The following is a 26,516-nucleotide window of genomic DNA, read 5'->3' on the forward strand; positions in this document are numbered from 1 at the left end:
TTTAAAGGTAAATTAACTTTATTCATTTTATTTATTTTTTAAAAAAGAAAGGTTTATCACGCAAGGCAACAAAGAGAAGAAATGCAAACTGCTATGAACAGACCACAGGACCGCCCCAAACTCCCTCCACCTCCACCCCCCACTGGCAGGAAAGGGGTTCTCATTACAATAAAATCAAAGAAGCAAGAGAACAAGACTCACATTGTTCTGATTGTGTTTACTTACACTAAAAACATTAAAACTGGACGATCTGACTGTACACTATAAGACGGACAATTTTGCTTTTCACATGAATCCATAAACAGAACCTTACACTAGCCTTTTTCACATTTAGTAGATGGTACAAATGAAACAGGGTAGTTTACGACTATGCAATACATTTGGCTGACCACTTTAAGACAGACTATACATGTCACAATGGGCACTTTCTGGGGAGAAACAGGCTCACGTAAAAAAAAAAAAAAAAAAAGGGGGGGGGGGGCGTCCCAACCAGATTTTTTTTTTATTTCTTAGGTAACATCAAACCTGCATGTTGATGTAAGCATGCCACTGGGGGATACAAAGGAAGTGATTCCCTTTAAAAAGGACTCCCTTAACCATATCCTCACTCACTTTGTAATTCGCTTTGACAGTAAATCAATTCTCAAGCCTGGCCCCTTGGACTCCTCCAACCTTAGGTCCTCCTCTCTCAACATTCCTGCACACATGAATCACTCCAACTCCTGGCTTCTAGAAGGCATTTCCTGCCCGACCTTCTCTCTTTCTCTCTTTCGCTGTCTGACTCCTCTGCTGAAAGCTGGGCAGGAACTCTGTTGAGCTTTGATTTGGACCCAGAGGGGAGAGGGAGGAGAACTCAGCTTAGCTCTGGCGCTGAGACCGCTCCGAGAGAGAGAGACGCGGAGACTCGGGATGTGTGGGGAGATGCATGCACACCCAAGCAGGGATTTAGTGCTTTATCATTCAAATTGCAATATGAGGAGCAGGCCATACTCCAGTGGTAATATCACTCCTACTGCAAGAGTATGCCCTGCAGGAGAGCCCTCTCTCAGGATTTAAGTATACATTCTAAGACAGATGTTCATTATTTCATCTATGAAACCATGTAACACTGAACATCGTCACAGATTTCCAAGAAAAAATGAAGTACGTAGTGCTAAATTTCCTTAACACACTACAAAGACTTACTGATAATTCTCCATCGCGAAGTGGATAGAGAAGGATTCAAATACTCAGTGGAAAAAATGTACATGGTGGGAGCATAAGGAGGGTCCCTAAAGCTGTACACCTGCTCAAGCTTCCCTCTAGAAATCATCTTTGATGCTAAATCCACAGTATATGTACAAACGACTTTTTGTCAGTTCAGCAGACTCGAGAAGACCAAAGCAGCTCTGAAAAAGTACGGTCTAAATCACCTTCATATATACACAAGTGAAACTTACATATTTTACAGAGATCACTACACAAAGATCACAAACAGAGTCTTAAGAGTGTAGGATAAGTGAGGCTGCGACTGACTGAAAAGAGCTCATGTGTTGTGACAGGGAGAGCTGGCCTACTGTGCAATGGCTGCTGTGCGTGCATGTGTATAGGTGTAGATGCACACGTTTGTTAATGTTGAAAAGTGGATGATTTCATCCTTTTTCCCTTCTCAGATCATTGCTCTTATCACCAGTCTCCCTTTGACTTGGTGAAGATAGGTATTCTGTGCCGCATCTAAGCGCTGATTGGTCAGAGCCTCGTCCTCGCTATCAATTGGCTCCTCCTTGACCTTGATGACCCCACAGTGAGCGTCTGGAATCTCGCCGCTCGAGCCGCTGCTGCTGCTGCTGCTGCTTAGCGTGTGCTTCCGAATGACTCCTCCAGGGGGCAGCCTGTCCTCCTGCATGCTCTCGGCCTCCTCTGTGTGCTGCTGCTCCTCCTGCTCCTCCTCTGATTCCTGCAGGTGTGAACTGGGCTGACGTAACTGCTCAATGGACTTGGATAACAGCTGCAAAACACATAAGCTTGGCATTAATAGTGAAACCCTGCACGGGATCTAAATTTAATTGAACAGAAATACATAAATAAAAAGTCGATTTGACATTTGCATTAGAAACAACAGGAACTGGCCAACTTGTCATTAGATTATCAACTTTATTTTCATTTTCAATAAGTCCTGAATTGCAAGCGGATCAGTCAATCGCCCACACTCTGTGCTTATGAAGCCATACGGTTCTAAGTCGTGCATAATGAGCTCTGACATCATGCTACTGAAATAACCATGGAGCTCGTGGGGAAAGATGTCACTATGATGATAACATATGTCTCTCCAACAATCCAAGATACGCCTCTGCATCAGTAATGCCTTCACAAATATGCAGCTCTTGCATGCACTGATGCACCCCAGGACCATAACAGGATGATCTGTCTCATCTTTGACATGCAGAGCCTGACATCCACTTCTCCCAAAAGCAAGCTGAAATGTGGACTCATCCGACCACTGAACACTTTCTCTGTTCTTTCACTCCATCAGAGAGTAGCTTTTGCCCCGAGAACTTTTCAGGGTTTCTGCAATTGATATACGGCTTCCTCCTAGTGTACTGCAGTTTCATGTTACATCTCTGGATGCAGCAGCAGACTGTTGAGTGACAGGGGTTTTCTAAGGTACACCCCGAGCCCATGTGGCCGTATTGATCACAGTGGCACTATGGTTCGTCATCCAGTTCCGCCTGAGGGCTCAGAGGTCACAGCATTCAATAGTCGTTTCCTGCCTTGGTCTTTATGCAATGACATTTCCCCAGGCTCCCTAAATCTTTTTACAATATTATCAACTGCAGATGCAAAAAGTCCCTTTTAATTTTAATTTTACACTGAAAAAATCACCAGCTACTCTATTAAGTGCACCTGTTCAATTTCCGTGTTAACACCAATATGCAATCAGCCAGTCACATGGCAGCAGCTTAATGCATTAAGGCAGTGTCTCCCAACCTGGGGTCCGGGCCCCCCTGGGAGGGGCGCCTGAGATCTCTGGGAGGGCGCGGAACTTTGTCTGCTTTGAGGATATGCAGTTGTAAAAATGATATTTGCGCATGTTAAATAAACAAAAAATCATAATAACACACCTAATGGAATACTGTAATCCAAGTCTGTATAAACCCACGTAGTATTTTAAAATGACCTAAATATATTTCTAAGTTATTTAGCAGGATAAAAACTTAATAACTTAATATATCATTATTCAACATTTAATCATACTACTACTCCGACAGGTTTTTAAAGGAAAAATGTTAAAAACTTTTGCTCTCATATTAAAAGAGACATTTTTCTGAAATATTTTATGTCCTTGCAATTATTTTCTGTGCGTATTTTATACATTGTTGACACAAAATGAAGGTGAGAAAGACAAAGTCATCTGTATACAGGGTAAACCAAAGAGAAATGTATCACAAAAACGTAAATAATGTTCATTTTTTCAATTAAAGATTTGTAACGAATCACTTTACTCTATTGGTGCCAGTACGTAGGGGTCGGGGGGCCCGGCTGGTCTTAGACACAAGTAGGGGGGGCTCCAAGGAAAAAAGGTTGGGAACCACTGCATTAAGGGATAGAGACACGGTCAAGACGACTTGCTGAAGTTCAGACCGAGCATCAGAATGGGGATGAAAGGGGATTTTAGCCATTGAACGTTGCATGATTGTTGGTGCCAGACGGGCTGGTCTGGGTATTTCAAAAACTGCTGATCTATTGGGATTTTCACACACAACCATCTGGCTCAAAAAAAGAGAAAATATCCAGTGAGCGGCATTATTCTGGATGAAAATGCCTTGCTGATATCAGAGGTCAGCGGACAATGGGTTCGAGGTTGGTTCGAGATGCTAGAAAGGCAACAGTAAATCACATAGCCACCATATCTGAAGGAACAACACAGGGAACCTTGAAGCATATGGTTCTCCAGTAGAAGACCACGCCAGGTGCCAGGAAACTGAGGCTAAAGTTCACACAGGTTCACCAAAACTGGACGACAGAAGATTGGAAAACATTGCCTGGTCTGATGAGTCCCAGTTTCAGCTGTGACATTCAGACGGTAGGGTCAGAACTGGGTATAAGCAACATGGGGATATTTAATTGGCACACTTTTGGTCCCTCAGTATCATTTACATGCCACAGCCTACCTGAGGACTGTTGCTGACCATCTCCACCCCTTTATGACCACAGTTTACCCCCTCCTCTGATAGCTATGCAGCAGGATATTTGCACCATGCCACAAAGCTCAAATCATCTCAAACTGGTTTCTTAAAAATAACCTGGAGTTCACTGTGGTCTCCACAGTCACCAGATCTCCATCCAATAGAGCACCTTTGGGATGTGGTGGAGCGGGAGATTCACATCATGGATGTGCAGCAAATGTGTGATGCTATCATGTCAATATGGACCAAACTCTCTGAGGAATGTTTCCAGTACCTTGTTGAATCTACGCCACGAAGGATTAAAGCAGTTCTGAAGGAAAAGGGGGGTTTAACCTGGTAATAGCAAGGTAAACCCTAATACAATATGTTAACCTAACATTTCAATGGGATGACCCGCGATCCCCTTTTTATTTAACAATGCCTATAGTTTGACATCTAGGGTCCAACCTCATTATTCCTCAACCATAATATCAACACAGATATTGGAAGTGCTGAACAACAATTCAACCCCTCTGTCCTGTTCTTTAGGGGCAAAGCCTAAAGTTGGATGGTGGGGTGGTGTTGGCATGTTTGAAATGCAGTGAGCTTGGCAGCTGTGCATTGATTGTGGAGGCAGATAGGCACTGTTTGAGCCTTAGACGGGTGGAGAGGGTGAATCATGTTGCTGTGAAAACAAGCGTCGTTTATGTCCTTGTCCTGAACTAGCACCAGTCACCACATGACTTTTTTAAGTCATCGATCATTCTCTGTTGTTGTCTGGCACAAAGTGGATGCAACTTTCATACTGAATTCTGTCACCTCACCTGTTACCAAATAATCTATACATTTTAAAATCCTCCAGAATGCTATTACCGGTAGTTGTATATTCAAAAAATGTTTTCCTTTTTTTGTCCTAGATCTAAACGTTTTCGAACACGTTGCTGGCATCAAATTCTAAATGTATTAATTTATTTACTGGCATAAATACAATGAAGTGGGTAGCACAACGGTATAGCAGTTATCCCTGTTGTCCAAAAGGGAGAGGGTTCTGAGTCCTGCTATTTTCTATCTGGACTTTGTGTGTTCGCAGGCTCTACAACCACATAAAGATGACACAAATGACTCATATACATATTAACTTATTATATAGTATTATTATTTAGTATTAAGGTTTACTTGATAACTAATTAATATCAGGCTATTTATTAAATCCTAAACTTAAACAAAACTGAACAAATATATTGTGTGTTGAATGATTTAGAGCAAATAGATGACATTTTCATGTTGCTAAATCATGCGTTGAGTTTTGCTTAAAACAAACAGCTGAATGTATGAAAGCTCAGGAAAAAAAAAACTAACTACAATGTCTGGCTGGGGGCTTTGGGAAAGTTTCTACGGGTAAGCAGATTAGACACCCTTCCTGCGTTTTCATGAGAATTAATAAACTTTCAGTAATAGTGACTGAGCCAGGTGGATTAGTGTCACTCAGTTGCGTAATAAAAGATCAGAATGCAAAGGCCTCTTAAGGTAAATGTTTTTTTCCAAGAACATTAAGATTATATTTCACAATTCATGGGCCATTGTTCTGATCCGAGGTGATTGTTATTACACAAGCAAACAAGGAACTCAGCGGAACATTGAGTATTCTGTTCGATGAAAATGAGCTGTCCTACAACACATAAACGCATCTCAGCCTGGCCGATTTATATGCAGAGTTTCACTATATCAATAAAAGTTTATTCACAGCATCAACAGCCACTGGAAGTATCACCGACGTCAGTTTCAGGGGACAAAAAAAATACATTTTAATAAATGAAACAAGCGGGAAGTGTTTGTTTTACAGAGTGTTGTGAAACTAAGCCTGACAAAGGAGCTGTGCTGAAGCAGAACTATTGGCGCCATGATGTCATTATTTGTCCACAAGAGGGATCCAAAAACCGGCAGGGAAGTATCCATCCTTGTCAGCTAGTATACAGCAAAAAGACTATCTACAGAATCTAGGCCTTATATAAATATCCTTTCAGCAAGAAAAGGGAATTAGCCTCCTTAACCTGGCACTAGTAAACACCGTTCGTAACTCTTCTTAAAACCCCAAAGCTTTTGTAAATTTCCATTAGTGAAAAAGAAAAAAAGAAAAGGAAGTCATTTAAAACCAACTGTATACAAGGCACTGCTAAGAAATTAATTAGGGCAATGTTTCGGAGCTCACTCTCAATAAAGACTGAGGGCTCATCCCTGATTAGTGGCCATTTATAACCTCCACTTAAAGAGGCTTTACTTACAATCTCATTGGCCTGAGTGATCAAAGCACATCAACAAAGGGCGTGTTGATGTGTCTCTGGAAAAGATGCAACTGTTGCTTTCAAATGAAGTCAGCTTCACAGAGTCCTTTTTAGTGACTACAGATGGTTATATTTTTATTGGTACAAAGGAATTCAACAAGATTTAGAATTGTACAACTGAACTGTAAAAGCTCAGTGATGGGTTGTGGTGCTTTGTGCTTTTTAATACTGTGCAATGGCTCTAGTGGCTCTTTCAGGGCCCAGCGTTGGGATCACATCAGTGCGTGAGCTCATACAATGCTGCCTTTCACTGCGTCCGCCACCTCACACGCGTCACTCACAAGAATAATGACAGTCTGTGTGCAGCCAGGTCACCTCGGACAGCTTACGAAAACACTAATATTGCCACAAAGGAACAAAATGCATTCTGGACATTTTTCCTTCTCTTTTTCATTTGAACGAAGATGAATTGAATTTCACAGAATTAGCATGTGAACAGCACTGATGCCTTAAGCTATGATAACAGAATTAGAGCAGGGGAAGGATTGCGTTCCCATTTGATGGCAGGCACAAGTCCTTTGGTTGGCAGAAGCATCACCAGGACTTTGTGGAAGAATGGGCTGCGACCCCAGGTCTGTAACACGGAGCTGCCGCAGATGTTTTTTCAAAAGGCTAAAATTAGATTCGCATTTGTGTACTTAAAATGATTAAATCAGACCCCTGCAGTGAAATGAGTGCTCATGAAATCGTAAAAGAAATACAGAATCTAGTAAAAGGCAATTTGAAAGTCAAAAACCTCCCCCGTGAATGAATGTTGTACCTTATTGATATGGACCTGCTGCTGGTACTGTTTCTGTTTCTCCAGGAAGTGCTGGTGTTGCTGCTGGATGACAAGTTGAGCCAGTGTGTTCTGAGGCAGCGGCGCCGACTGGGTTCTGTTCAAAGGCCGGTGTTTTGGTAGTTTAGGCCGACTGCTGGTGGGGCGATCCTTCATGGCCAAGGGGGACTGAGGGTGGGGTGACATGGAACCTTGACCTTGCCAGAGAGAACAGAACCTCTTATTATGTTTTCTTAAAATCCCTAATGCATAAATTCCTAAGAAATACTCAAAATTTGTGTCATTACCAATGTAAATTACATTGCACAGTACAAGGGAACATGATGCTCAATGAAATGGTTAATTGTCTTACCAGTGGAAGTCATCTTCTGCTGCCTTATTTGCTCCTTCTGAAGCAGGTGTTGGAGGAGAGCCTGGTGACTGGGGCTCACCTTGGACTCCAGGCCGGTCTGAAGGGGCACGGGGCCCAGCAGATGCCCAGGTAGCCCATGTTTGATTTCTGTTGATCTATCTTTCAACCCCAATGCGGCCTGAAAGGAGAAAAAGAAAGTGAAGTAACACTAGTGCAGGTAAGTCCTGTGCACTAATTCTTTAATAGGCAAACTTCAACAATATTAACATTTTGTTACCGAATACAAAATCATTATTGTAGTTTGAAATTTAAGTTGAGATAATGAAATCAGGGAGCATCGATGGTTGGAAGCTGAAGTCCAGGCCTCTGTGGAATGTGCCACGGAGCTAAACGATGATATATCATGTGCTATGTTATCAGGAGTTGCACTTGAGCGTGCTTGGACTTTTTAAAAGCTGTGATAAATGAGGTAATAGGGGAGGATAAGAGCATGCCTGACACAAGACACTTCAGAACAATATTTATCTAAAGTCAATAAAATCATTTGGGGCCAAAGGTCAGTGACCTGTGGTCATACAGAGAATCCAGGCAGCCACTGAAGGCAGGTTTTTGCAACTTTCCCACTGAGATGCAAACCTTACAGCCACTGAGCAAATATGTTGGTGTATATAGCGAGATTTTATGCACAAAGAGTTTTAGAAAAACTAACAAAACAACAACAAATTGTACTTACACTAATGGGTGAGGATGCAGTTGAAAGTCCCAAAGAGATGTTGGGTAAAGATGGAGATGTATACAAGCTCAACATGGATATGGAGCCTTCAGGTCGAAATAATCTCGGCTGCGAAGGCCATCTCTATATCAGACATGAAGAAAAGAGGAAGAGACACAGGTTAAAGAGGCAGATTTAAAAATCAAATTACAGACAGATTTAAAAAAAATGCAACATCAGCAGCGGACGAAATATAAAAACTCTATGACAAACAGCAGCCAACCTTTCTGGACACAGAACGATCACAAGTAAAGTTTACTAGATCTTTACATTACAGCAGCAGTGCAGGGTTGATATGGTGTAATAAAAAGCACTGAAAACTTCTAACCCCCCTTCCATCCTCTGTTTTTCAGCCCCTCATCAGCAAACCGCCTATTTCTATTCCCCAGTCTCCACCCTCAGGCTACTCTCTCAGAGAACATCAGCACTGGGGCATACTTCCTGTACCCAGCAGAGCAGCGGACCAGCATGTGGTTTTGGAACAGCCATGTTTATCCTCCCAACCCCTACCAGTACTCAGTGACCTGTATGTGGATATCCGGCCCATATTTGACCCGAGAGACCCATTCCCTCTGAAAAAGGATACCTAATGTAACGGTGCACAAACATGCTTTGCTTTTGCAACAGGCATGGGGTCCACAAGCAGCCCCACAGTCAACCAATGACTTTCATGAGAGTCTCAGCTTGGGCTGATACAATAGCAATCCTGTGTGTTTATGTTGTTAGCATGTGGGTGTCTTTGGCTACCAGCGCCTGGGATATCAATTAAAAATCCACAGTTCGTCTTTCTCCCTGAGCCCCAACCTTCAGCCCAGTGTCAGGGCGTCTCTCCCTTCTCTGTGTCACTGGAGGTCCCTGGGAGAGTAAACAGTGATGGTTAAGGAAAACACAGCTGGTCTGTGAAGATCGTGTCATATCTGCCACATTCTATAATGGCCTGCCTTGTGAGCTTGGTCTAAGGGGAGTTCTGGTCAGTAACTCAGCCATGAATCTGTTGGGAAACGCCTCAGAACAACTCAGTACATAAATGCAGCCAGACCAATGACAGAAATACTGTGACAAGCCAACATCAACCATGCAGCCAAGCTTAAGGGTTTTTTTTTTTGCTTAAAAAAATAGTAAAGCTGATTGTGCTGCACATCTGGAAGAGAAAAACATACGACGGTGACATTCAGCATGTGGACACTGACACAAGACTTCCTTTGCATGCAGCATCACCTTTATTCAAGCTAAATAAAGGGACAAACAGACATATGTATATGCACATATGCAGGTACACAACAACTCAGTTTTTTAGAAAAAAAAAAGCAGAAGGTGCCGACAGGAATTCACTGAATATTCAAATTGCAATTACTTTTAATGTCAGCTCTGCAATGGCTTGTGATGTTCAAACATACCTCTGTTTTTGTAGTTGTAGGCAGAGAGGATGGTCCATTTTCAGCCCCTAAGGCACTGGAGGCCCCTATGGGAGAGCTGGGGCCAGATCCAGGGGCACTGTTAGTTGGCGCAGTGTCTGTGAAACATCAAGACGTTAGACAAAGTTTGCATATTCAAACTCTAAACATGACACACATGTACAAAGGCTTTGCATAACAGCTTGTGTCACCACATTTGTGCCTGGCCATAGTTGCCTTAACATGTACACACATATATATATACACATATATACATACACATATATATATACATATATATATATATATATATATATATATATATATATATATATATATATATATATATATATATATATACATATATATATATATATATATATATATATATATATATATATATATATATATATATATATATATATATATATATATTTTATATGTACATGACTGTAATGACTAGTAGATCATATACTTCTGAATCCTAAAATAACTGACTACAATGAGCACAGCAATAGCATAAAACACACTGTAGGCTTATGCTGTCAGGGCATAGAAAATGTTTTAGAATAGGCATGATTAATTTTACAGTACAGTATAAAAAATGAAATTCTAATTCAGTTTATAACCAGCTACCGTTAGACTGTGACAGTGTGTCATACCCATTAGCTCAAGAGCCCTCTTCTTGTAGGGTGTCATGATGTTTCCTTCTCGTCTTTTCAACATCGGGCTGCTTCTTCTCTCTGCGACCTTCTGCTTCAGTCTGGATCGTACCTTTAAGTTGGGCTCAGACGCTAAACACAAAAAAGGACAGATATTTTTGTTTAAATCTTTGCTCAAAAAACAGAAACTTCCCACCATATGGGGATAGGTTTTACAGCCATGGGAGTTTCCTCTGACTCTTTTTATAGACTTAAAAACTGTACACTCCCATACAACACTAGTCATGAACATTATCAAAGGAACTGGTATTTTTCCATAAAATAAGAGGAAACATGCAGATAAACAAAGAGTAAATCAGTTAAAGATAAGCACTGGTGTCATGCTTTGACATGCTACAACTTCAGTTTCAGAGAAATTTCACGAAGGTTTTAGATAAATTAAATGAGTCAAGATTGGGCATACTTCCACATCATCTGGAATAAATTAGATCGAGCAACACACAGGCTCTAAGTGAAATAGTCCGCTACCTGCCGCCCTGGTGACCACAGCCTGATACAGTAGCAACAGTTAAACTAACACAAAAACATGGCAGATGTTTCAAGCTTTCCTCACACCACCTTCCCCTAATGCAAACCAGAGATACCCAAACACACAGTTTGAACACGCTGCTCCAAAGTCTCGCTCACACATAAAACGGCCTGTAATGATCCAGATTTACAAATTCAGTCCCTCAGTGGTGACCAACCACAATGCTGATGTAACATGTAATATCTTTCAAAATAGACATTTCGCTAACAAAAATTTCCATCTGGCTTTAATGAAGGCTTTAAAAAACAGTCAGTAATTATTGGCATCTTGTCTCACTTTAGATAATCTAATCATTTTAAAATCCCAGTGTAACTGCAGTGAAATCCACTCCGTATGAGTTCTCCTGTCCAAAGCGTTGTCACATAGAGTGGATGATTGTCACCCCTTAGGCACAACTTTCTAATAAAGCCAATCTTGATTAAACTTTTTATTTTCTTGAACAAGAAAAAGAAAACTTATTAGCTTAGATTTATTGACATGTGTCACTTCTTGCGCTTAATTTTAGACATGTCAAGAAATTTAAGTAATACATTATTACCTTGATTTTCTCAGTAATTTGATGGACACTATTTTTGGCGTTTAAATCTGAACCTTACAATTTACATGTAGATTTAGATTTAGATTTAGATATTTAACCCTAACTCAAATTAATTGTTACCTTTGATTAAAAAAAACAAAAGACAAGACGCCCACTAGTTATTTTACCACTGTCTGATAGAAAATATTAAATCACTGATTAGTAAATTATTTTCAATATATATATATATATATATATATATATATATATATATATATATATATATATATATATATATATATATATATATATATATATATATATATATATATATACATATATATATATATATATATATATATAGTATATAAATATTATATAATAAAACAAAGAGGGAAAAAAGACCAGAAGCTGAACTCAAGCACAAAATCAATTTTGAATGACATAATTATCAAGTTATATGAATACAACAGAAGTCATTTGTGTCTCTCGGGTGAACCGTGCTCTTGTCTATTCACTGTGACTGAATAGAAAATGTCTCATATACAGTGGACGTCCCACCAACCTATTACACGTGGAATCCCAACGCTACCTTTACACACTCAAATAAACACGCACAATAGAAAAGCTGGTCTTAGGAGTGAAAGCAGAGCACAAAGCTCTATTCACGTTATGTAAACTCTCTGTTACACAATTGCCAACCTGCCTAAATCATTTATTCCTGATCAATAATTTAAAAAGGCCTTTCACGATGTGTACATCATTCAGCTTTACAAAGGAAAGTGTAGCAGTGACGTGGCAACACTGCGGGGAGGACAGGGAGCTGTGGTGGGGGCACCGTTGGCAGAGCAGGCCAGATGCTGCTATTTCTGTCTTTTGTCAAAACATCAAAACCCTCTTCCCTAATACGTGGCATAGACCTCTAATCCTTTGGGTGTGAGGTAGAATGAAAGAGTGAGGGAGGAAGAAAGGAGAGAAAACGCTGTTGGGAATCGTATGAATTTGCTTCACGCCCTGCTGCCTTGATTGCTTTCTATTTTTACACGCTTCTGCCACCAAGCTAGGCCTCCCAATTGGTCGCCACAGGAGCGCCAGACAGCAGCACAGGAACAAACACTTTTTCACATGTCTCCATGGGGAAAGAAAATGCCCTGGTGCACTGTGCAACAGGAGGCAAAGATGGCTGCAGCGAAATGATACAGTGACCACCTGGGTCACTTTCTGCTCCGACGTCTGAATATAAACACAAACCGCCGCCTGTAATACACTCCAGTCACTGACCTCACTGTGAGCACCTGAATATGGACAGATGTGTAACAAGAGCTATTCTCTGTGTGCCAGAACACCTGCTGCGCATTTTACTGACATTATTGTCTAAATTAATGCTAGGAACCAATACTATAAATACTAATAAAGTAGTAGAAAATTAATGTCAATTTTTTGACGAGCTTTTTAACCAAAGTTAAAATCATATAAAGTTAAAATATTCAAAATTGTCAAATTCGTCTGTTTTTGGTTTTGAAGTGAATTCAATAGTTTGAACACAAAAACTGATTATTCTTAAAATCCTATACCTATAAATACATACACATTTATGGTAACAAGAAACTAGACCCTCTTTAAATTCTACGGATGTAATAATATATATCTTTTTTTATATATATATATATATATATATATATATATATATATATATATATATATATATATATATATATATATATATATATATATATATCTGGCCCTTGCCAGGTCTTAAAATTGGATAAATGCAACTTCAATCCTTCTGAGACTAAGCAGCAAAGGATCCTTTACTAAGATAGCTGATGTCTTTCCTCTTTGGCACTGTGTGAACACATAATTGAATACTGCAGACCAGCTAATTGCCTAAAGTTCTGTCTTAATAGAAATGTTCACACTTGCTGATGATTAATAATCAAGTGTATTTGATGAGCAGCACTTACATCGTAATTCCTATGAAACCATTAAGGATGTAATTCATTTTCTACACACAGCGTTTCTGGATTTTGGTGTTGTGTTTGTTCAAAGACATAGCGTTAATATGTCACATTTTGCTCTTCACGTAGGCTTGTATTCATTTAAATTCAAGGCAGGGGCCATATTAGTATGTATTACACCCAGATACATAAAATAGTAGAGATGACAGACTTCTTTCTTTTTCAAGATTGCATGTGGAAATGTCTTTCCTGCACCTGCTGAATACACAGATTTGGTAACTGGGTCAAGACCAGAGAGTGTTGCACTTCTTTCTGCTAAGCCATAACTATTCTTGCCACAGACGATCACGTGCCTTCAGGCCAGTCTATTCTAGTCCCAGGAATTGAAACAACAAGAATATATACCGCGTAAACAAGTTAAGAACAGGAAATCCTTCTAACATCTCTTAGGCAAGTGAGATAAAGACAAGTGGATTACAAATATTATGTATTTTAAGCCATTAAAGGGACCCTTAATTGGAAAGATCAAAATAAAGAGTTTTTTTAAATGTGTCTTTTAAAACAAAAAAGCTTTTGTGTTAGAGCCTCTTTTTTTTGCTTTGTTTTAAAAGACACTCACTGAACACCATTTTTGAGGTTTTGCATTTAACATACATCTAATAGGCCTCAAAGTCAGCCAAGAGAAGCTTGTGCTCGAGCCAAATGGACCGGGAGGGTGTCTGACTTGGAGCATTAAAGTGTCCTCTACTTTGTTTAGAGAGAGCTATCTTTGCTTAAACAAACAGTTCTGTCGAGGTTCATCCCGTGTGCCAGTTCTAAGTCGATAACACCTGCCAGTCAGTTATCAGTGACGACCAGTGGCTTAGGGAACAAAACCACCTTTGTGCTTGTAACTTGCATGCCAAACTCTCAGAGGAATTTAATGAAGACAGACAGGAAGTGGGGGAGGAAGGCCTAAGCAGGAAACATCCACATATAGATCGAGGAATTTAAAACTAAGACAATTTTATAAGTGCAGAAGAAAGAGGCTCAGAAACAGGAATGGTATTCAGCCTTAGATGAAAGCATGAATATGTCCTGTTAGAGAGACCAGAGACTGAACCAGCATCTTATTTCATATTTGTCTAAACCTACTTTGTTGTGTTTACACTGAGACCTATATAATGCTACCTTTATCAGTCTCCCTGCTATTTTAGAAAACACCAACACCATCCTATTCCACTCCTTTGCGTTTTTGATCCAATAGATGTAAGTATATATTTTTAGAGGAGATATTCCACGTTGCTGAATGCAGCAAAGATCAGAGAGATTCTAACAAATAAAAAGAAACTCCTAAAGCTTTCATCTACCTTTCTAATATTTGTTCCTGCCATGCCGTGACTTTATTTTACAAGATGTAATTCTTCTGCTTGATCTCTAAATTGTGTGTACACACGAAATGACAGGCCTGCAGTTCACACACTCAACAAGTATAATATTGTTTTCCAATGTAATTACAAGAGAAACAGAAGGAAAATAAACATAATATAATTTGATGACCTCATTGCAGAATTATGAAGCTTTGACCTTGGCAAGCTTTTATGTTCGAGCAAAAAAAGAAAAGAGGCAGGGATTATTCTTATTTACACAGACATTCCCAAAGGGTTCCTCAAACTTAAAACCAACAAACCTGAGCTGCTTTTTGGTGAGAACCTGTGTCTCGTTCTCAAAATTGCTTGTAAAGATCATAACTCAGGAGAAATTAATCTGCCTAAATTCTCCCACTCGCTGTTTCTAAGAGGCTGTAAAACATTGTTTATTAGTACAATATAGGGACAAATGTACGTTTTAAAGTATGACAAGGCCATTTTAGTGCAAATGATTATTATTTATTTGAATTTGTACGGAAAAGGAATGTGATTAAAACAAGTACTTGCCTGTGTTCAGGTATAATGTTTAAGATTAATTGTGGGAAAAGGGAAGGTTTGAGTTTATTAGCACGCACCACCTCTTAGCAGTGTTTTCTATTGAGCCCTGGAGGTATAAGAATGGGGGCAAGAGGTCAAAATGAGCCTAACTGATGTCATTAGCAGGTCATCAGCAACCCTCAGGACATACTCCATGGATGTAGCCACTTTTTGACTGACAAGGGTCAAAAAGACACTCATTGTGTAAATAACCCAGTTTAGTCAATCTAAAATCATTAACACAAGGCAAGACAAATCTCTCAAACTAGCCGGGATGATTTATGCATGTGTTTTTATGTCTGCGCTGTGTGGAATGACAATGTACAAATTAACAAACCTGTCTTCCTCAAGGGGAAATCGTCTTTGCTCTCTACGGGAGACGGCAGGGTGTACTGGCAGGTGGGGGATGTGCCGCCCAGAGGTGGAGAGCTTTGGTCCAATGATGTGTGGTGAGAGGACCTAATAGTACAAAAAATAAATAGTGTCAAAAGGGCATGTTGTTTGCCATCATGTAGATTATATTCTGTGTGATCCAAGCACTACATCAATATTTCTTTATCAAACTCTCTCAGGGGAAAATAACAGGAAGCACTCACGTGTACCAGAGTTTTGGGTGGTGGATGAAAGAATGATTAGCTCCGTTGCCGACTGGATCTTTTGATGATTTGCTCAACAGAAACTCTTGGAGTTTCTGCTTCACTTCTGTACTGGCTACTGCACCTGTGAGACCAAAAGGCACAACCGAAAAGATTGGAGTTACCTCTCCATGCAAATACCTGGATCTCAAATTCTATTTTTACTTGCTATTCCCTAAAATATTTTCATACAGCCCCTTCAACTAACAACTGAAATGCAAAACTACCCTGAAAAAGCTAATTGAATTATTTTTCTCAACGTCTGGTGACTGAGTTCACGTTTCTTCTCTGAGCAGACAAATTTATGTAAGAAGATCTCCCCCTAGTGGCCAAAGAGAACAATATTGGTTTCTGCTACAGAGAACATCTCTCCCTCTTAAGATGGTTGCAGTTACAGTTTCAAATTACATGACTGGACTAAAGATAAAAATCATGTCTATTATTGACTATAAGGCAGAAGCAGTAATGAAACATTAAACTGTGTGCTATTTTGATCATGATATTAAAAAACATTTTAACCTAAATGTGAAACTTCAGTGTTATCTGCCAACTTTATGTCATCAGTTGCACGTGTTTGTTAAGTACCAAGCCACTATTATTTTTATATATTCTTTATCTGAGGGTTTAAAGTGAATTTTCCTACACTGTAATTGTCCTCACTGTCAGGAACCCTCTATGACAATTTAACCTGATAATGAGAAATCTTTTCCACGGTGCCCAATACATGAAAACTGTCACTCTAAAAGGCTTGAATCAAAGCAACTGGACTCCCTTTTCTTTTATTTTTGAAGGCATTTCACCATCCATCCAGAGAACATCACTTTGTCCATCATATAAAAGGCAATAACATGCTCTTCACGGTGACAAAAAGAGTATGTTGCACTTCTAAATGTATCCACCTGAAAAGCCAACAAAAGTATAAGGAGTAGATATCTGTAGTTTACATCATCCCAAAATGAAACATTTGACTTCACTGCTTCCTTCCTACCAAAATTGAATGTATAATATTCAACTTCAAATAACAAAACAAGAAAATATACTTATGAGTACTCCTCTTGGCCGCTCTGATGCTAGCATCTTGTGATCAGATACTAATCATTTCCACTGAACGTGGAAATTATGGTAAAGCATCTAATATTTAGCAGCACAACAGCATGTATTTTTGACTACAGAAAGTTCTGTTGTTTGCCTAAATTAAATTATGGGTAAAATAAGTATAACTTAACAGACAATCCCCCACACGGGACTTCAGCATCATTATCCTAATGATAACACAACATCCACGTGGCTCAGAGAAAACACTGAGTATATCTTTACGAGTGGAATATTCACCTTGAATAAAGCTGTATTATCAAGCAGTTATATGCTTACTTTACTAGGCCTGTTACTGTAATGCGTTAAAAATGATTAAAAAGGTTTAAGATAATGTTTCAGCCTGAGGCTCTTCGTTTTTTGTTTTTTTTAAATGTGGCTCCTGGCAATGAGGAAACAGTGATAGTAACGTTTCGAGCTCTTACTCTCTCTGCTGCGCTCCTTGCCCCTGAGGCTCAGGCTGGAGACATGCTGCTCTCGCCGATGCCTTTCCTGCTCTTTCTCCTGCTGGTTCTGTTGTTGCTGCTGCTCCAAACGACGCTCCTTCTCTGCCAGTTCCTGCTGTTGCTTCATGGCCTGGAGCTCCTGCTGGAGCTGAGAAACAGAGCTCACATCAGCGTGGACCGAGTACACGGATCAACATCGTTCTAAAGCCTCTGTAGTTTCTAATCAATTCTGCAGTTTCTGCTTTGCTGCAGTGAGCAATTCTGTGATTCAGTGTAAAACCTAAACTCATGCTGAGCTGGATTGTATCACTCAACACTCAGTTTTGCTGAGTTGTGTCTCTTTTGCTGCACTTTTGTAATGTTGTCCTGACATATTCAGTTTTCTACTGTATCTGCACTATGCCATGCTGTGTTGCATTCTGTTGTTCTGTTCTCCGCCAGTCCGTGCAGCGCCGTGCTGACCTCCATACAACTGTTCAATGCAATGCTAACCTTGAGATGCTCCTGGAGCTGAGCCTGGTGCTGACGGGTCAACTTCTCATGCTGTTTCTGGAACTCGCTGATCAGTAACTGCTTTTGGATTTGTTGCTGTTTCTGAATGATGAGCAGCTCCTGCTGCAGCTGCCTCTCCCACAGTCCCGGGTCTGAGCCGGGCCCCAGCATCCTCAGATCTGTGCGCAGGTCCAAGGGAGATAAGGACTCCACAGCCAATGGCACGTCTTGTTTAAAATCCACTGTGGCAGAGGAAGGGAGCAGAATATAAGAGAATATGAGGGATTTAAGTACCAAAATTACCTTATTAGTTCAAATCATGCGATCGGAAACTGGGTCTCAATTTATTTCTGAACAGTTCAGAAGTGAGGAGCACATCTTTTTCTCCCATAATCCCAGGAAGCCTGCAATTATAATAGCATCTACAAACAAACAGCATCATATCCGCCATTGCGGGGTCTACTGGGAGCTGCTGTATACAGAACAAGACTCAACAAACATGTGGCACGAAATGCTGAAGTGGTCATTTAAAGTATTTACGTGAAATCTCTCTTCCCACTGTTGGATAAATAAATAAAGGGAGTCCCTTTCCACATCTGTACCAGAACATTGTGTAGATATCCCTTCCTCTCATAAATAATTAAAGTCAAAGTAGGCTGTGAACTCAAATGTCTTTGGAAATTTCTGTACCCATGATCTTTTCATCTCTGCCCTTGAGTGCAGATGCTGCTGAGAGCCCACTGGTAAGAACTGCTGCTATTATAAATAATTGCCTGATACAAAGTGAGAGGACATCCCTTTGGTCTTCAAGTTCTATATATAGCTTGTTCCACAGAGAAAATCGATTCCCAGCTGAAAACATAGGAGACAGAGTTACTTTGCCTCTCTATAGGATGATTAGTGATTGCTCAATATTTTACTCATCTTTACTCATCATCTTCATGCTCTGTTTTAACCCACACTGTTTTATTCAGCTGCCTTTGTCACATTTCTGCACCATGCATTTTTTAACAACTAGATCTTTGACCATTTAAATAGGATAATAGGATATATATACATAGATAGATAGATAGATAGATAGATAGATAGATAGATAGATAGATAGATAGATAGATAGATAGATAGATAGATAGATAGATAGATAGATAGATAGATAGATAGATAGATAGATAGATAGATAGATAGATAGATAGATAGATAGATAGATAGATAGATAGATAATAATAATAATAATAATAATAATAATAATAATAAGCTTTATTTGTATAGCACCTTTCCAAACACAGTTACAAGGTGCTTTTACAAAGCAGAATTAAAAGGCAGAATCCAATAAAATGACAAAAATATAAAAACATAAGAGCATAGAAATACAATAAAACATTAGAAAATAATAACATTGGATATTATAGAGTACATTATTAGATGTTAAGTAAAAGCACATTTAAAAAAGTGTGTTTTTAAAAGAGATTTAAAAATGGACAGAGATGTTAACTCCTCACAAAAAGACAGGTTAGTCTGATAACTGCGGTACAGCATTCAGGGGAGGATACGTATTTTCCAGACTGCATAATGTCTCCTCCGTTGAGGGGCTAGACGAATATTCAAACCTGCTTAAAACTCCCAAGGCTGGGGAGAGATTTATTGAGTGTGTCCATTGCCTTAATCTTCTCAAAGTTTCACATTTGAGTGAATAAATATTGATAATTAGTTACCTTGCATCACCTCTCTCCATCTCTGAAATTAAGAGAGGGAGCTGCAACACCCATCATAGTGTTGTGAAATTATGCATCTATACTTGCAAACTACACTAAAATGACTATTTATAAAAAATAAGTTTAGCCAGCCGAAAGAGCCGGCATCGTTCCACAGCGCACATGAACTGAGAGGCAGTTCCCTCCTGTTCACTGATGCTGGAGAGCTCAGTGGTGCCTATTTTTCATTTTTTTATTTTTGTCATGTAGCCTGTTTTTTGTTGCCACCGTTCCATGGTTATGCGGCGGTGATGAATATAAATAGAAACATAAAAGCAAGTGGCGCAATCCTGGTCTGTGACAACCCCCACACCCTAGTATCCACCACCCTAACTTGCTGCTGCCATGGCAACGCTGGCTACGTAATTATGTCTCCCCATTCTGCAGATATTGAGTCTCACTGCATGTCATCTCCTGCCTACAGTGGCAGTGTGACATGTAGACTATTATATCAGCTTTTCAGCTCTTATATAAGAAAGGAGTCCCTGGTAGAAACAGACTGAGAGAAAACGTTACAAAACCCTCCAACACAGAAACACTCGGTAGAGAATCAGTGGAGCTAAATTATCTTAAAACGTTTTCAAAGACTTAAGACAACTAGAGGGGGACTCCTGCGCTGTAATTTTCTTTTCTTTGTTCTAAAAACAGCTTCAGTCAAATGACACAGGAAGGCAACAACTGAGGAGACGCAGCATACAGGCACCTGTAGAACTGGCACTTCTTTCCTGACAGGAAATATTATTCTCAGCTTGCAGGTACTTGACAAAGAACCTGCTCCAGGAGCAGCCGTGAACCTGTGAACCACCGAAGTGCTCAGGGAGTCAGGCAGCGTTAGTGCTATTTTTGTCTAAAGGACCTAAAAATCTTCCATCCTCCCAAAAAGAAAAAAAAAAAAAGTTCCCAAGTTCCCAGTGGCTGGGAGAATTCACTACTGTGAAATCTAATTAATTTCATACTTCCCTCTGTATCCTCACTGTGACAGGCATTAAGGATCTCCACTTTGATCAGCAATGTCAAGCTGAGCCTACATTCAAACATTTCAGACATGGGTTTGACAGGATGGAAGTGGGTGGAGGAAGGAAGCAATGTGTGAAAGCTTAATCCACCTTTGATAACCAAGGCCACATGAAATGGCTCTTGAAGGAACCACAACAGCTTCACTGTCCTGTCTTGTCTTCTCCGTCCACTGTGTCAACAAGAGTAACACTTGACTGAATGACAACGACAAGAGAACACAATGTGGCCCTAAAGATACGTAAGCCTTGTTGTGGCAACACTAAAGCCACATATAATTATGATCATTTACAGGTTTCTTCTTCGTGATTGACCCTTTTTGGACTAAAACAGAGAGAGAAAGTCGAGGTCTGCTTCTATGTGCTTTATTCAAAAATAAAACACATTATATTGCCTCAAAATCAGTGTAGCAATAATAATTTAAAACGCAGTTTGAAACTACGTAAAGTGAAACGTGGTGGGCAAACACACTTTGAGCAGAAGGGAATACGGAACCAGCAGTAACTGGGGCTAAATATAAATGCTTTTCTGAGTAGCGCCTTAATATAGACAATGTGCGAAAGACTGTCGCAGTTGTGAGGCCGCCTGCTCAGTTTAACACGGGTAAAAAAAAAAAGCAAAGTGTCACATTTATGTAACTTTCGGGTCATTTCTTTAAAATTGTCACTCAAAAGAGGAGTCTGCCTCTTCTGGATGAGCGACCCTGCAGTGCAGCCGATGATCGGCGTCTCCTGGTTGGTGGAAAGTACACAGGAGCATCTGTAGGCGCTGGTAAACAAGAGATTTATGAATGACAGGTCCCAAATTTGTTTTTAGCACAGGGGAGCAACAAGCACCCTGCCCCTTGCCCAAATTCCTCCCTGTGGAGGTCCTGCCAGAGGGGATAGGGTGACTCACTGCCTGCGACCACACACTCGATGCAGCGTTGCACCGCCAGCGTCCCCAAAGTGTTTATTTCTATGACCGATATGCCTCTCATTAGCAGCTGCGGTGGTAAGAGTGACAATCACAGTCTTAATTTGAGATGTTGGATGACTGTCTTTTTTGCCTCAGGCCACATTAGCAGGCTTCCCATCTCAGACTGAGACGCAGATCAGTGGTGACACTGCCCAACTACTGCACATGCACATCAACATTTCACCAAAATCACATAGTTTTGAACAAGAAAAAAGGGGCCACCACTTTTAAAAATCTAATTCAGAATGACTGCAACTTCTTATTCAATAGACGCTGACATCTACAGTGAGAAGGGTGTTATTAATATTGTAAACACTACCCTCTGAATATAAATGGTGTAGCTATTCTTACACCTTAACAACTTTGTTTGCACCTAGAGATATATTTAGGTGTCACTGAATATGACTGAAAATGAATAATTCATATCAAGAAAGATACGCAAACGCTGCCGTGATACAAAGAACGGATTAAATAAGTGTTGACAGACAAATGAACAGTTTCACTTCTTAAGTGCAGTTCATATAAATTAGGCTGTTTGATGTAGTTTGGCATCTAAAGGGTGCAAAGTGTGGGTTTTACCAGCTTTTTTTCCATTTTTGATTCACCAAAAATGTTGTAAAGCTCCCAAAACATTGCCACAATTTAAAGTATTCTTTATATCTACTCCACTAAATCCTTTTAAAATAAGTAAATAATCCTGAAACCGTCTTAAATGACCACTATTTTTTTTCCTTTAGTGCATATTTAAGCACTGATTTTTCCATTTAGATTAAAACTCTACAAAACATTTTGTTACACTTTAAATGCGTAAATTGTAAGCATTTAGTTGAAACGGAGATGGTTGGAGCTTTAAATTCCCAGTCTGCTGGTATAAATAGAAACAGAGATACAGAAGATGTTTGAGGGCAAAAAATAAGCTGATGCTTGAGACTGCAATGTGGTGCTGGATCTCTCATTAAGTGCCTTGTTATTTTGAGCAGCTGGTATGTCTAAAGCAGGAAACAGGTCTTTATTTTTAAGTCTCAGGCTCGTCTTTGCAGCTGAGCCAGAACTGCGGTCTGCAGCCTATCTGCTAACAAAGAGAGCCGAGATGAGCCACCACGGGCCTTTTTCACGTAAGAGACCCGTCGTCTCCATTCCTGCCACCAACTCAACCCGTTTTCCAAAACAATAACATGAAAAAAAGAACATTTACTAAAGCAAAAAAAAAAAACAACACAGAATCTGGGAAATTATAAAGGGTTATAGGAAAGTACATTCAATCAAGAGTTATTAGGAGCCTTCCCTCCTCCACAGTCTGTACTTTTGCATGACATATACAGTTAATAAAACTCAGGAGTCAACTGACAACATTATCTGAGCCACAATAAACCCTCCAACCAGAAGAAAAGAGCTCCTTAGCATCCCCAATTATTCACAAACTGAAGATTTTTCATTTTCTACACATGCACACTAACCAAAACAAGATGAAATAAACAAAATATCCTTATGCTTGTTCACTAATAACCTTTAATAAGCCTCTTTGTTCCTGTAATGAGTAGTTTTCAGGCAGTGCTGACAATGAATCCCGTATTCTTTGCCATGTTTTGCAGCATATGTACAGCACGAAGCCCTTCAACTACAGACTGGACACAGACAAGTGGACTTCAAAGGTGCAGCATTGTCCTTGTCAGAAAGCTCCCTTTTGATATTTGCATGATATTTTGCAGTCGCTGCCTGTTTGAGAGCTCATCTGAAAATCACTGCTTTAAGAACTGTGATTGTGCTGACACTAATCAAATGAAAAGTGGGTCTAAGTTTCTTATTTTGCTCATGCACTTTACATGTAACAGCAGATAAGTACAGTATAAAAAATATGCAGCTAACAAAAATCTTAAACCCCTTCAGCAACTGCACTGACACCTGAAAATTCAAGTCCTTAAACATAAAAAATAAACCAAGCAATGAAATCCTCACCATTTTGCCAACAACACTTACATGTCTGTGCAAACTCACAGAAAGGTAAAATGGTGTAACGTTTTCATGCAGATGTTAGTCACTGTCAGGATATTTATTCTAAAGTGGAAAGAACAAATTAAAACAGCCAAATGACGGGATTCTCTATAAATATCTGTTCCAAGCCGCTGTTATATTAGGAGCATGCTGAGATGGAATGATAACGCACAGATGCCTAATCTTAGCAGGCTAATGCCATAAGCTGAAAATAACTCGCCTAAGAATAGCTGACCCACAGAATAAGCAAGGAGCCCAAATTCAGGTGCTCACTATATCACTTGTTTGGCTCATAAACTGAAAGGAAAGAAAACACTGCTCCTCTAGCCCGATAGTCAAATAACCTGCTTTATTGACAGGCATGGACTTTGTCGTCCCTCCTTTATCCTTCTATCTTTTTTTTTTAATCTCTTCGTATTTATCCAACTGCCACTGGATGTTTTCATTGACCTGTTTGCTTTCCTATACTACTTTTAATACAAGTGTTTTGTTGAAAGCACTGAAATGACATTTGGAGTTTTAAAAATGCACAGTTGAAAACCAGCTGACATTATAAAACATTATTACTCAGGTTGTTGGGTAATTGTAATGACAACTCAAAGGTCAGAATTTTTTTTTTTGTAAATTAAGTAATTGAATGAGGCTTCTCAACAATCCACATGACAATGTTTAACAAAGCACAACGTTTCAACCCTGTACTCTTTCGTAAAGATATTTTTTCCTCTTCAACAATGGGCACACTGAGTAGAGAAAAAATACCAAAGTGAAAGTGACTCATCTGCATTCAATACAGCAAATAGACATTACTCATTCTGATGTCAAGCATGTACTCCTCGGTTTCTTCTCAGGTTAATAATAGAACAACTAGTGTCTATGGTAAATTTCCAGGGCAGCTTTGTAAATGTCCCTTCAATACTTCTGTCACAATTCTTCCTCTTCCCTGAAAAGTATGAGCTGACATGGGAGCTTGCAAACACAACATCCCTGCCATGTTCATAGTGACTCATTTCAGGGAACTAGAGCATGGGAATAGTGCTAACACATTTTCTAATTTTAGTCAAGAAGGATAAAGGCCAACTTTAGAAGCAGAAAAAAAAAATCAAACATATTCTACTGTCTATACACAGATTGTCCTAACCATCCGGCAGAGAAATGACATTACAGCAGTAAATACCTTAGCTTGAGGAAGGGGTGCAGTCCTACCACATTACTGTGCTGAGAGAGGAAGAGCTTTGACTTTTCTCTTTTCACACAGAAGGAGCGCAAAGAGTTGAAGTGAGTGTGAGAGAGAGAGAGAGAGAAAGACGCAGCGTGAATGTGTGCGCAAAAAGAGAGGATGGACGACAGGGAATTGTGAACAGATTCAGAGATAAAGGACTGGAATGAAAAGATCAGAGGATTAAAAAAAGAGAAAAAAGAGAAGGGATTCCTGGAGAGGAGCAGTGAGGATCATCACCTGAGTTGTTCACGTTGTGCATCCTGCTCTGGTGGAGGAGCCGCTGGTGTCCGTAGCGCCCCTCTGTTGTGGAGAAACTTGACTCGCCCTCGTAAATCGTCTGCAGCATACTCCACTCAGCGCTCAGGTCTCATCGCAAGCCTTGTGTTTCCTGTCACCAAGAGCCACCCCTCAGCCACTCGGGAGGAGAGAAACCACGACAACAGGCAATGCTCTCCCTTCCTCTGCCTCCCCCTCTAGGGAAACTACCCGGACTATAAAGCGATAATAACACACACACACAGCGCTCACACACACTGCTCTCCTCTCTGCAGGACTGCTGCTCTCCCAGGTGTCCTGCTCCAATCTGCTCCCAATACTAAAGCGAGATGATGGCAAGTCCCTGTTTTTTTCTCCAGTCTGTTTTTTTTTTTTTTCCTTTCTTTCTTCCAAGCAAAGTGCCTGAGTAGAGAAAGACTGAGGAGAAAAATATGAGTTGCTTGGAAAGCTGTGCAGTGTGTACTGAGCACCTCGCTGAGGCAGTAGTGCAAGCCGGGGAGAGAGAGAAAGCTTCATTTGCATGTGAATCAACAACTGCGTGGCCCACAGGTGACAGAAATAGAACAATGGCCAGCCCTGGCTAAAAATAGGTCAGGCGAGGCGCAGGGATTGGAGCAGCATTGATGCGTTTAAAAATACCACACCAAACACAGCTGTCTTCTTCAGCTACTGCCAGAAGGCATGTCTCCTGACTCCCTCTCTGCAGATGGAGGCTTGATTTCTCTCTATCTCTTTTCACATTTATTGAACCTGTATATTTTACTGCCTTCATTTTGTTCTCTCAGGTTCTCTCAGCCTCTTTTTTTTTTGTCTTATGGTCTTAAAAGAGCCATATAAAGCTTTAAATCTGCATGTTATGGGAGCTATTTTGTATGTAATGTGATTCACACACACACAAAAAAAAACAGCTTTAGGAAGAAAAGAGTAGGAATATTCATGTTGGTGTGAGCAAACACAACTGAGCTCTGAGCCAACAGGTTTTTGAGCACAAACGGTATGTCAGACAAAAAACCCAGCAGGATGTGTTAAGACAAGCGAGACGGGCAACGAGCACGGTGTTCATTTAAGATGCAGAGTGTAACCTCACTGCATTAGCTCAGTATATGCGCAGGGTTCAGTGTGTATCCAGGGCAGGACTGCTACTCAGGAAGCATGCTTTCAGCTCACCAAGGAAGTCGGATGGAAGG

General features: G+C 40.1%; 1 protein-coding gene across 3 annotated transcripts; it reads right to left on the bottom strand.

The window, feature by feature from the left end:
• On the bottom strand, positions 1 to 25,823 carry hdac9b (histone deacetylase 9b). Of its 3 annotated transcripts, none has more exons than XM_061716649.1 (11): positions 25,291 to 25,823; positions 18,121 to 18,362; positions 17,606 to 17,776; positions 16,052 to 16,182; positions 15,793 to 15,914; positions 10,446 to 10,577; positions 9,787 to 9,902; positions 8,351 to 8,473; positions 7,618 to 7,795; positions 7,248 to 7,462; positions 1 to 1,987 (listed from the first exon to the last, which is right to left on the bottom strand). In XM_061716649.1, the coding sequence occupies exons 1-11, from the start codon at positions 25,397 to 25,399 to the stop codon at positions 1,649 to 1,651; spliced, it is 1,878 nt and encodes a 625-aa protein (XP_061572633.1). In that variant the 5' UTR covers positions 25,400 to 25,823; the 3' UTR covers positions 1 to 1,648. The 3 variants fall into 3 exon arrangements, with proteins under 3 accessions (XP_061572633.1, XP_061572634.1, XP_061572635.1); XM_061716650.1 differs by having other exon boundaries at positions 16,052 to 16,175; positions 17,608 to 17,776; positions 25,291 to 25,822; XM_061716651.1 differs by lacking the exon at positions 25,291 to 25,823 and adding an exon at positions 25,009 to 25,240.
• Positions 25,824 to 26,516: the final 693 nt, after the last annotated feature.

The sequence above is a fragment of the Cololabis saira genome, chromosome 3 (assembly GCF_033807715.1).
Source record: "Cololabis saira isolate AMF1-May2022 chromosome 3, fColSai1.1, whole genome shotgun sequence".
NCBI lineage: Eukaryota > Metazoa > Chordata > Actinopteri > Beloniformes > Belonidae > Cololabis > Cololabis saira.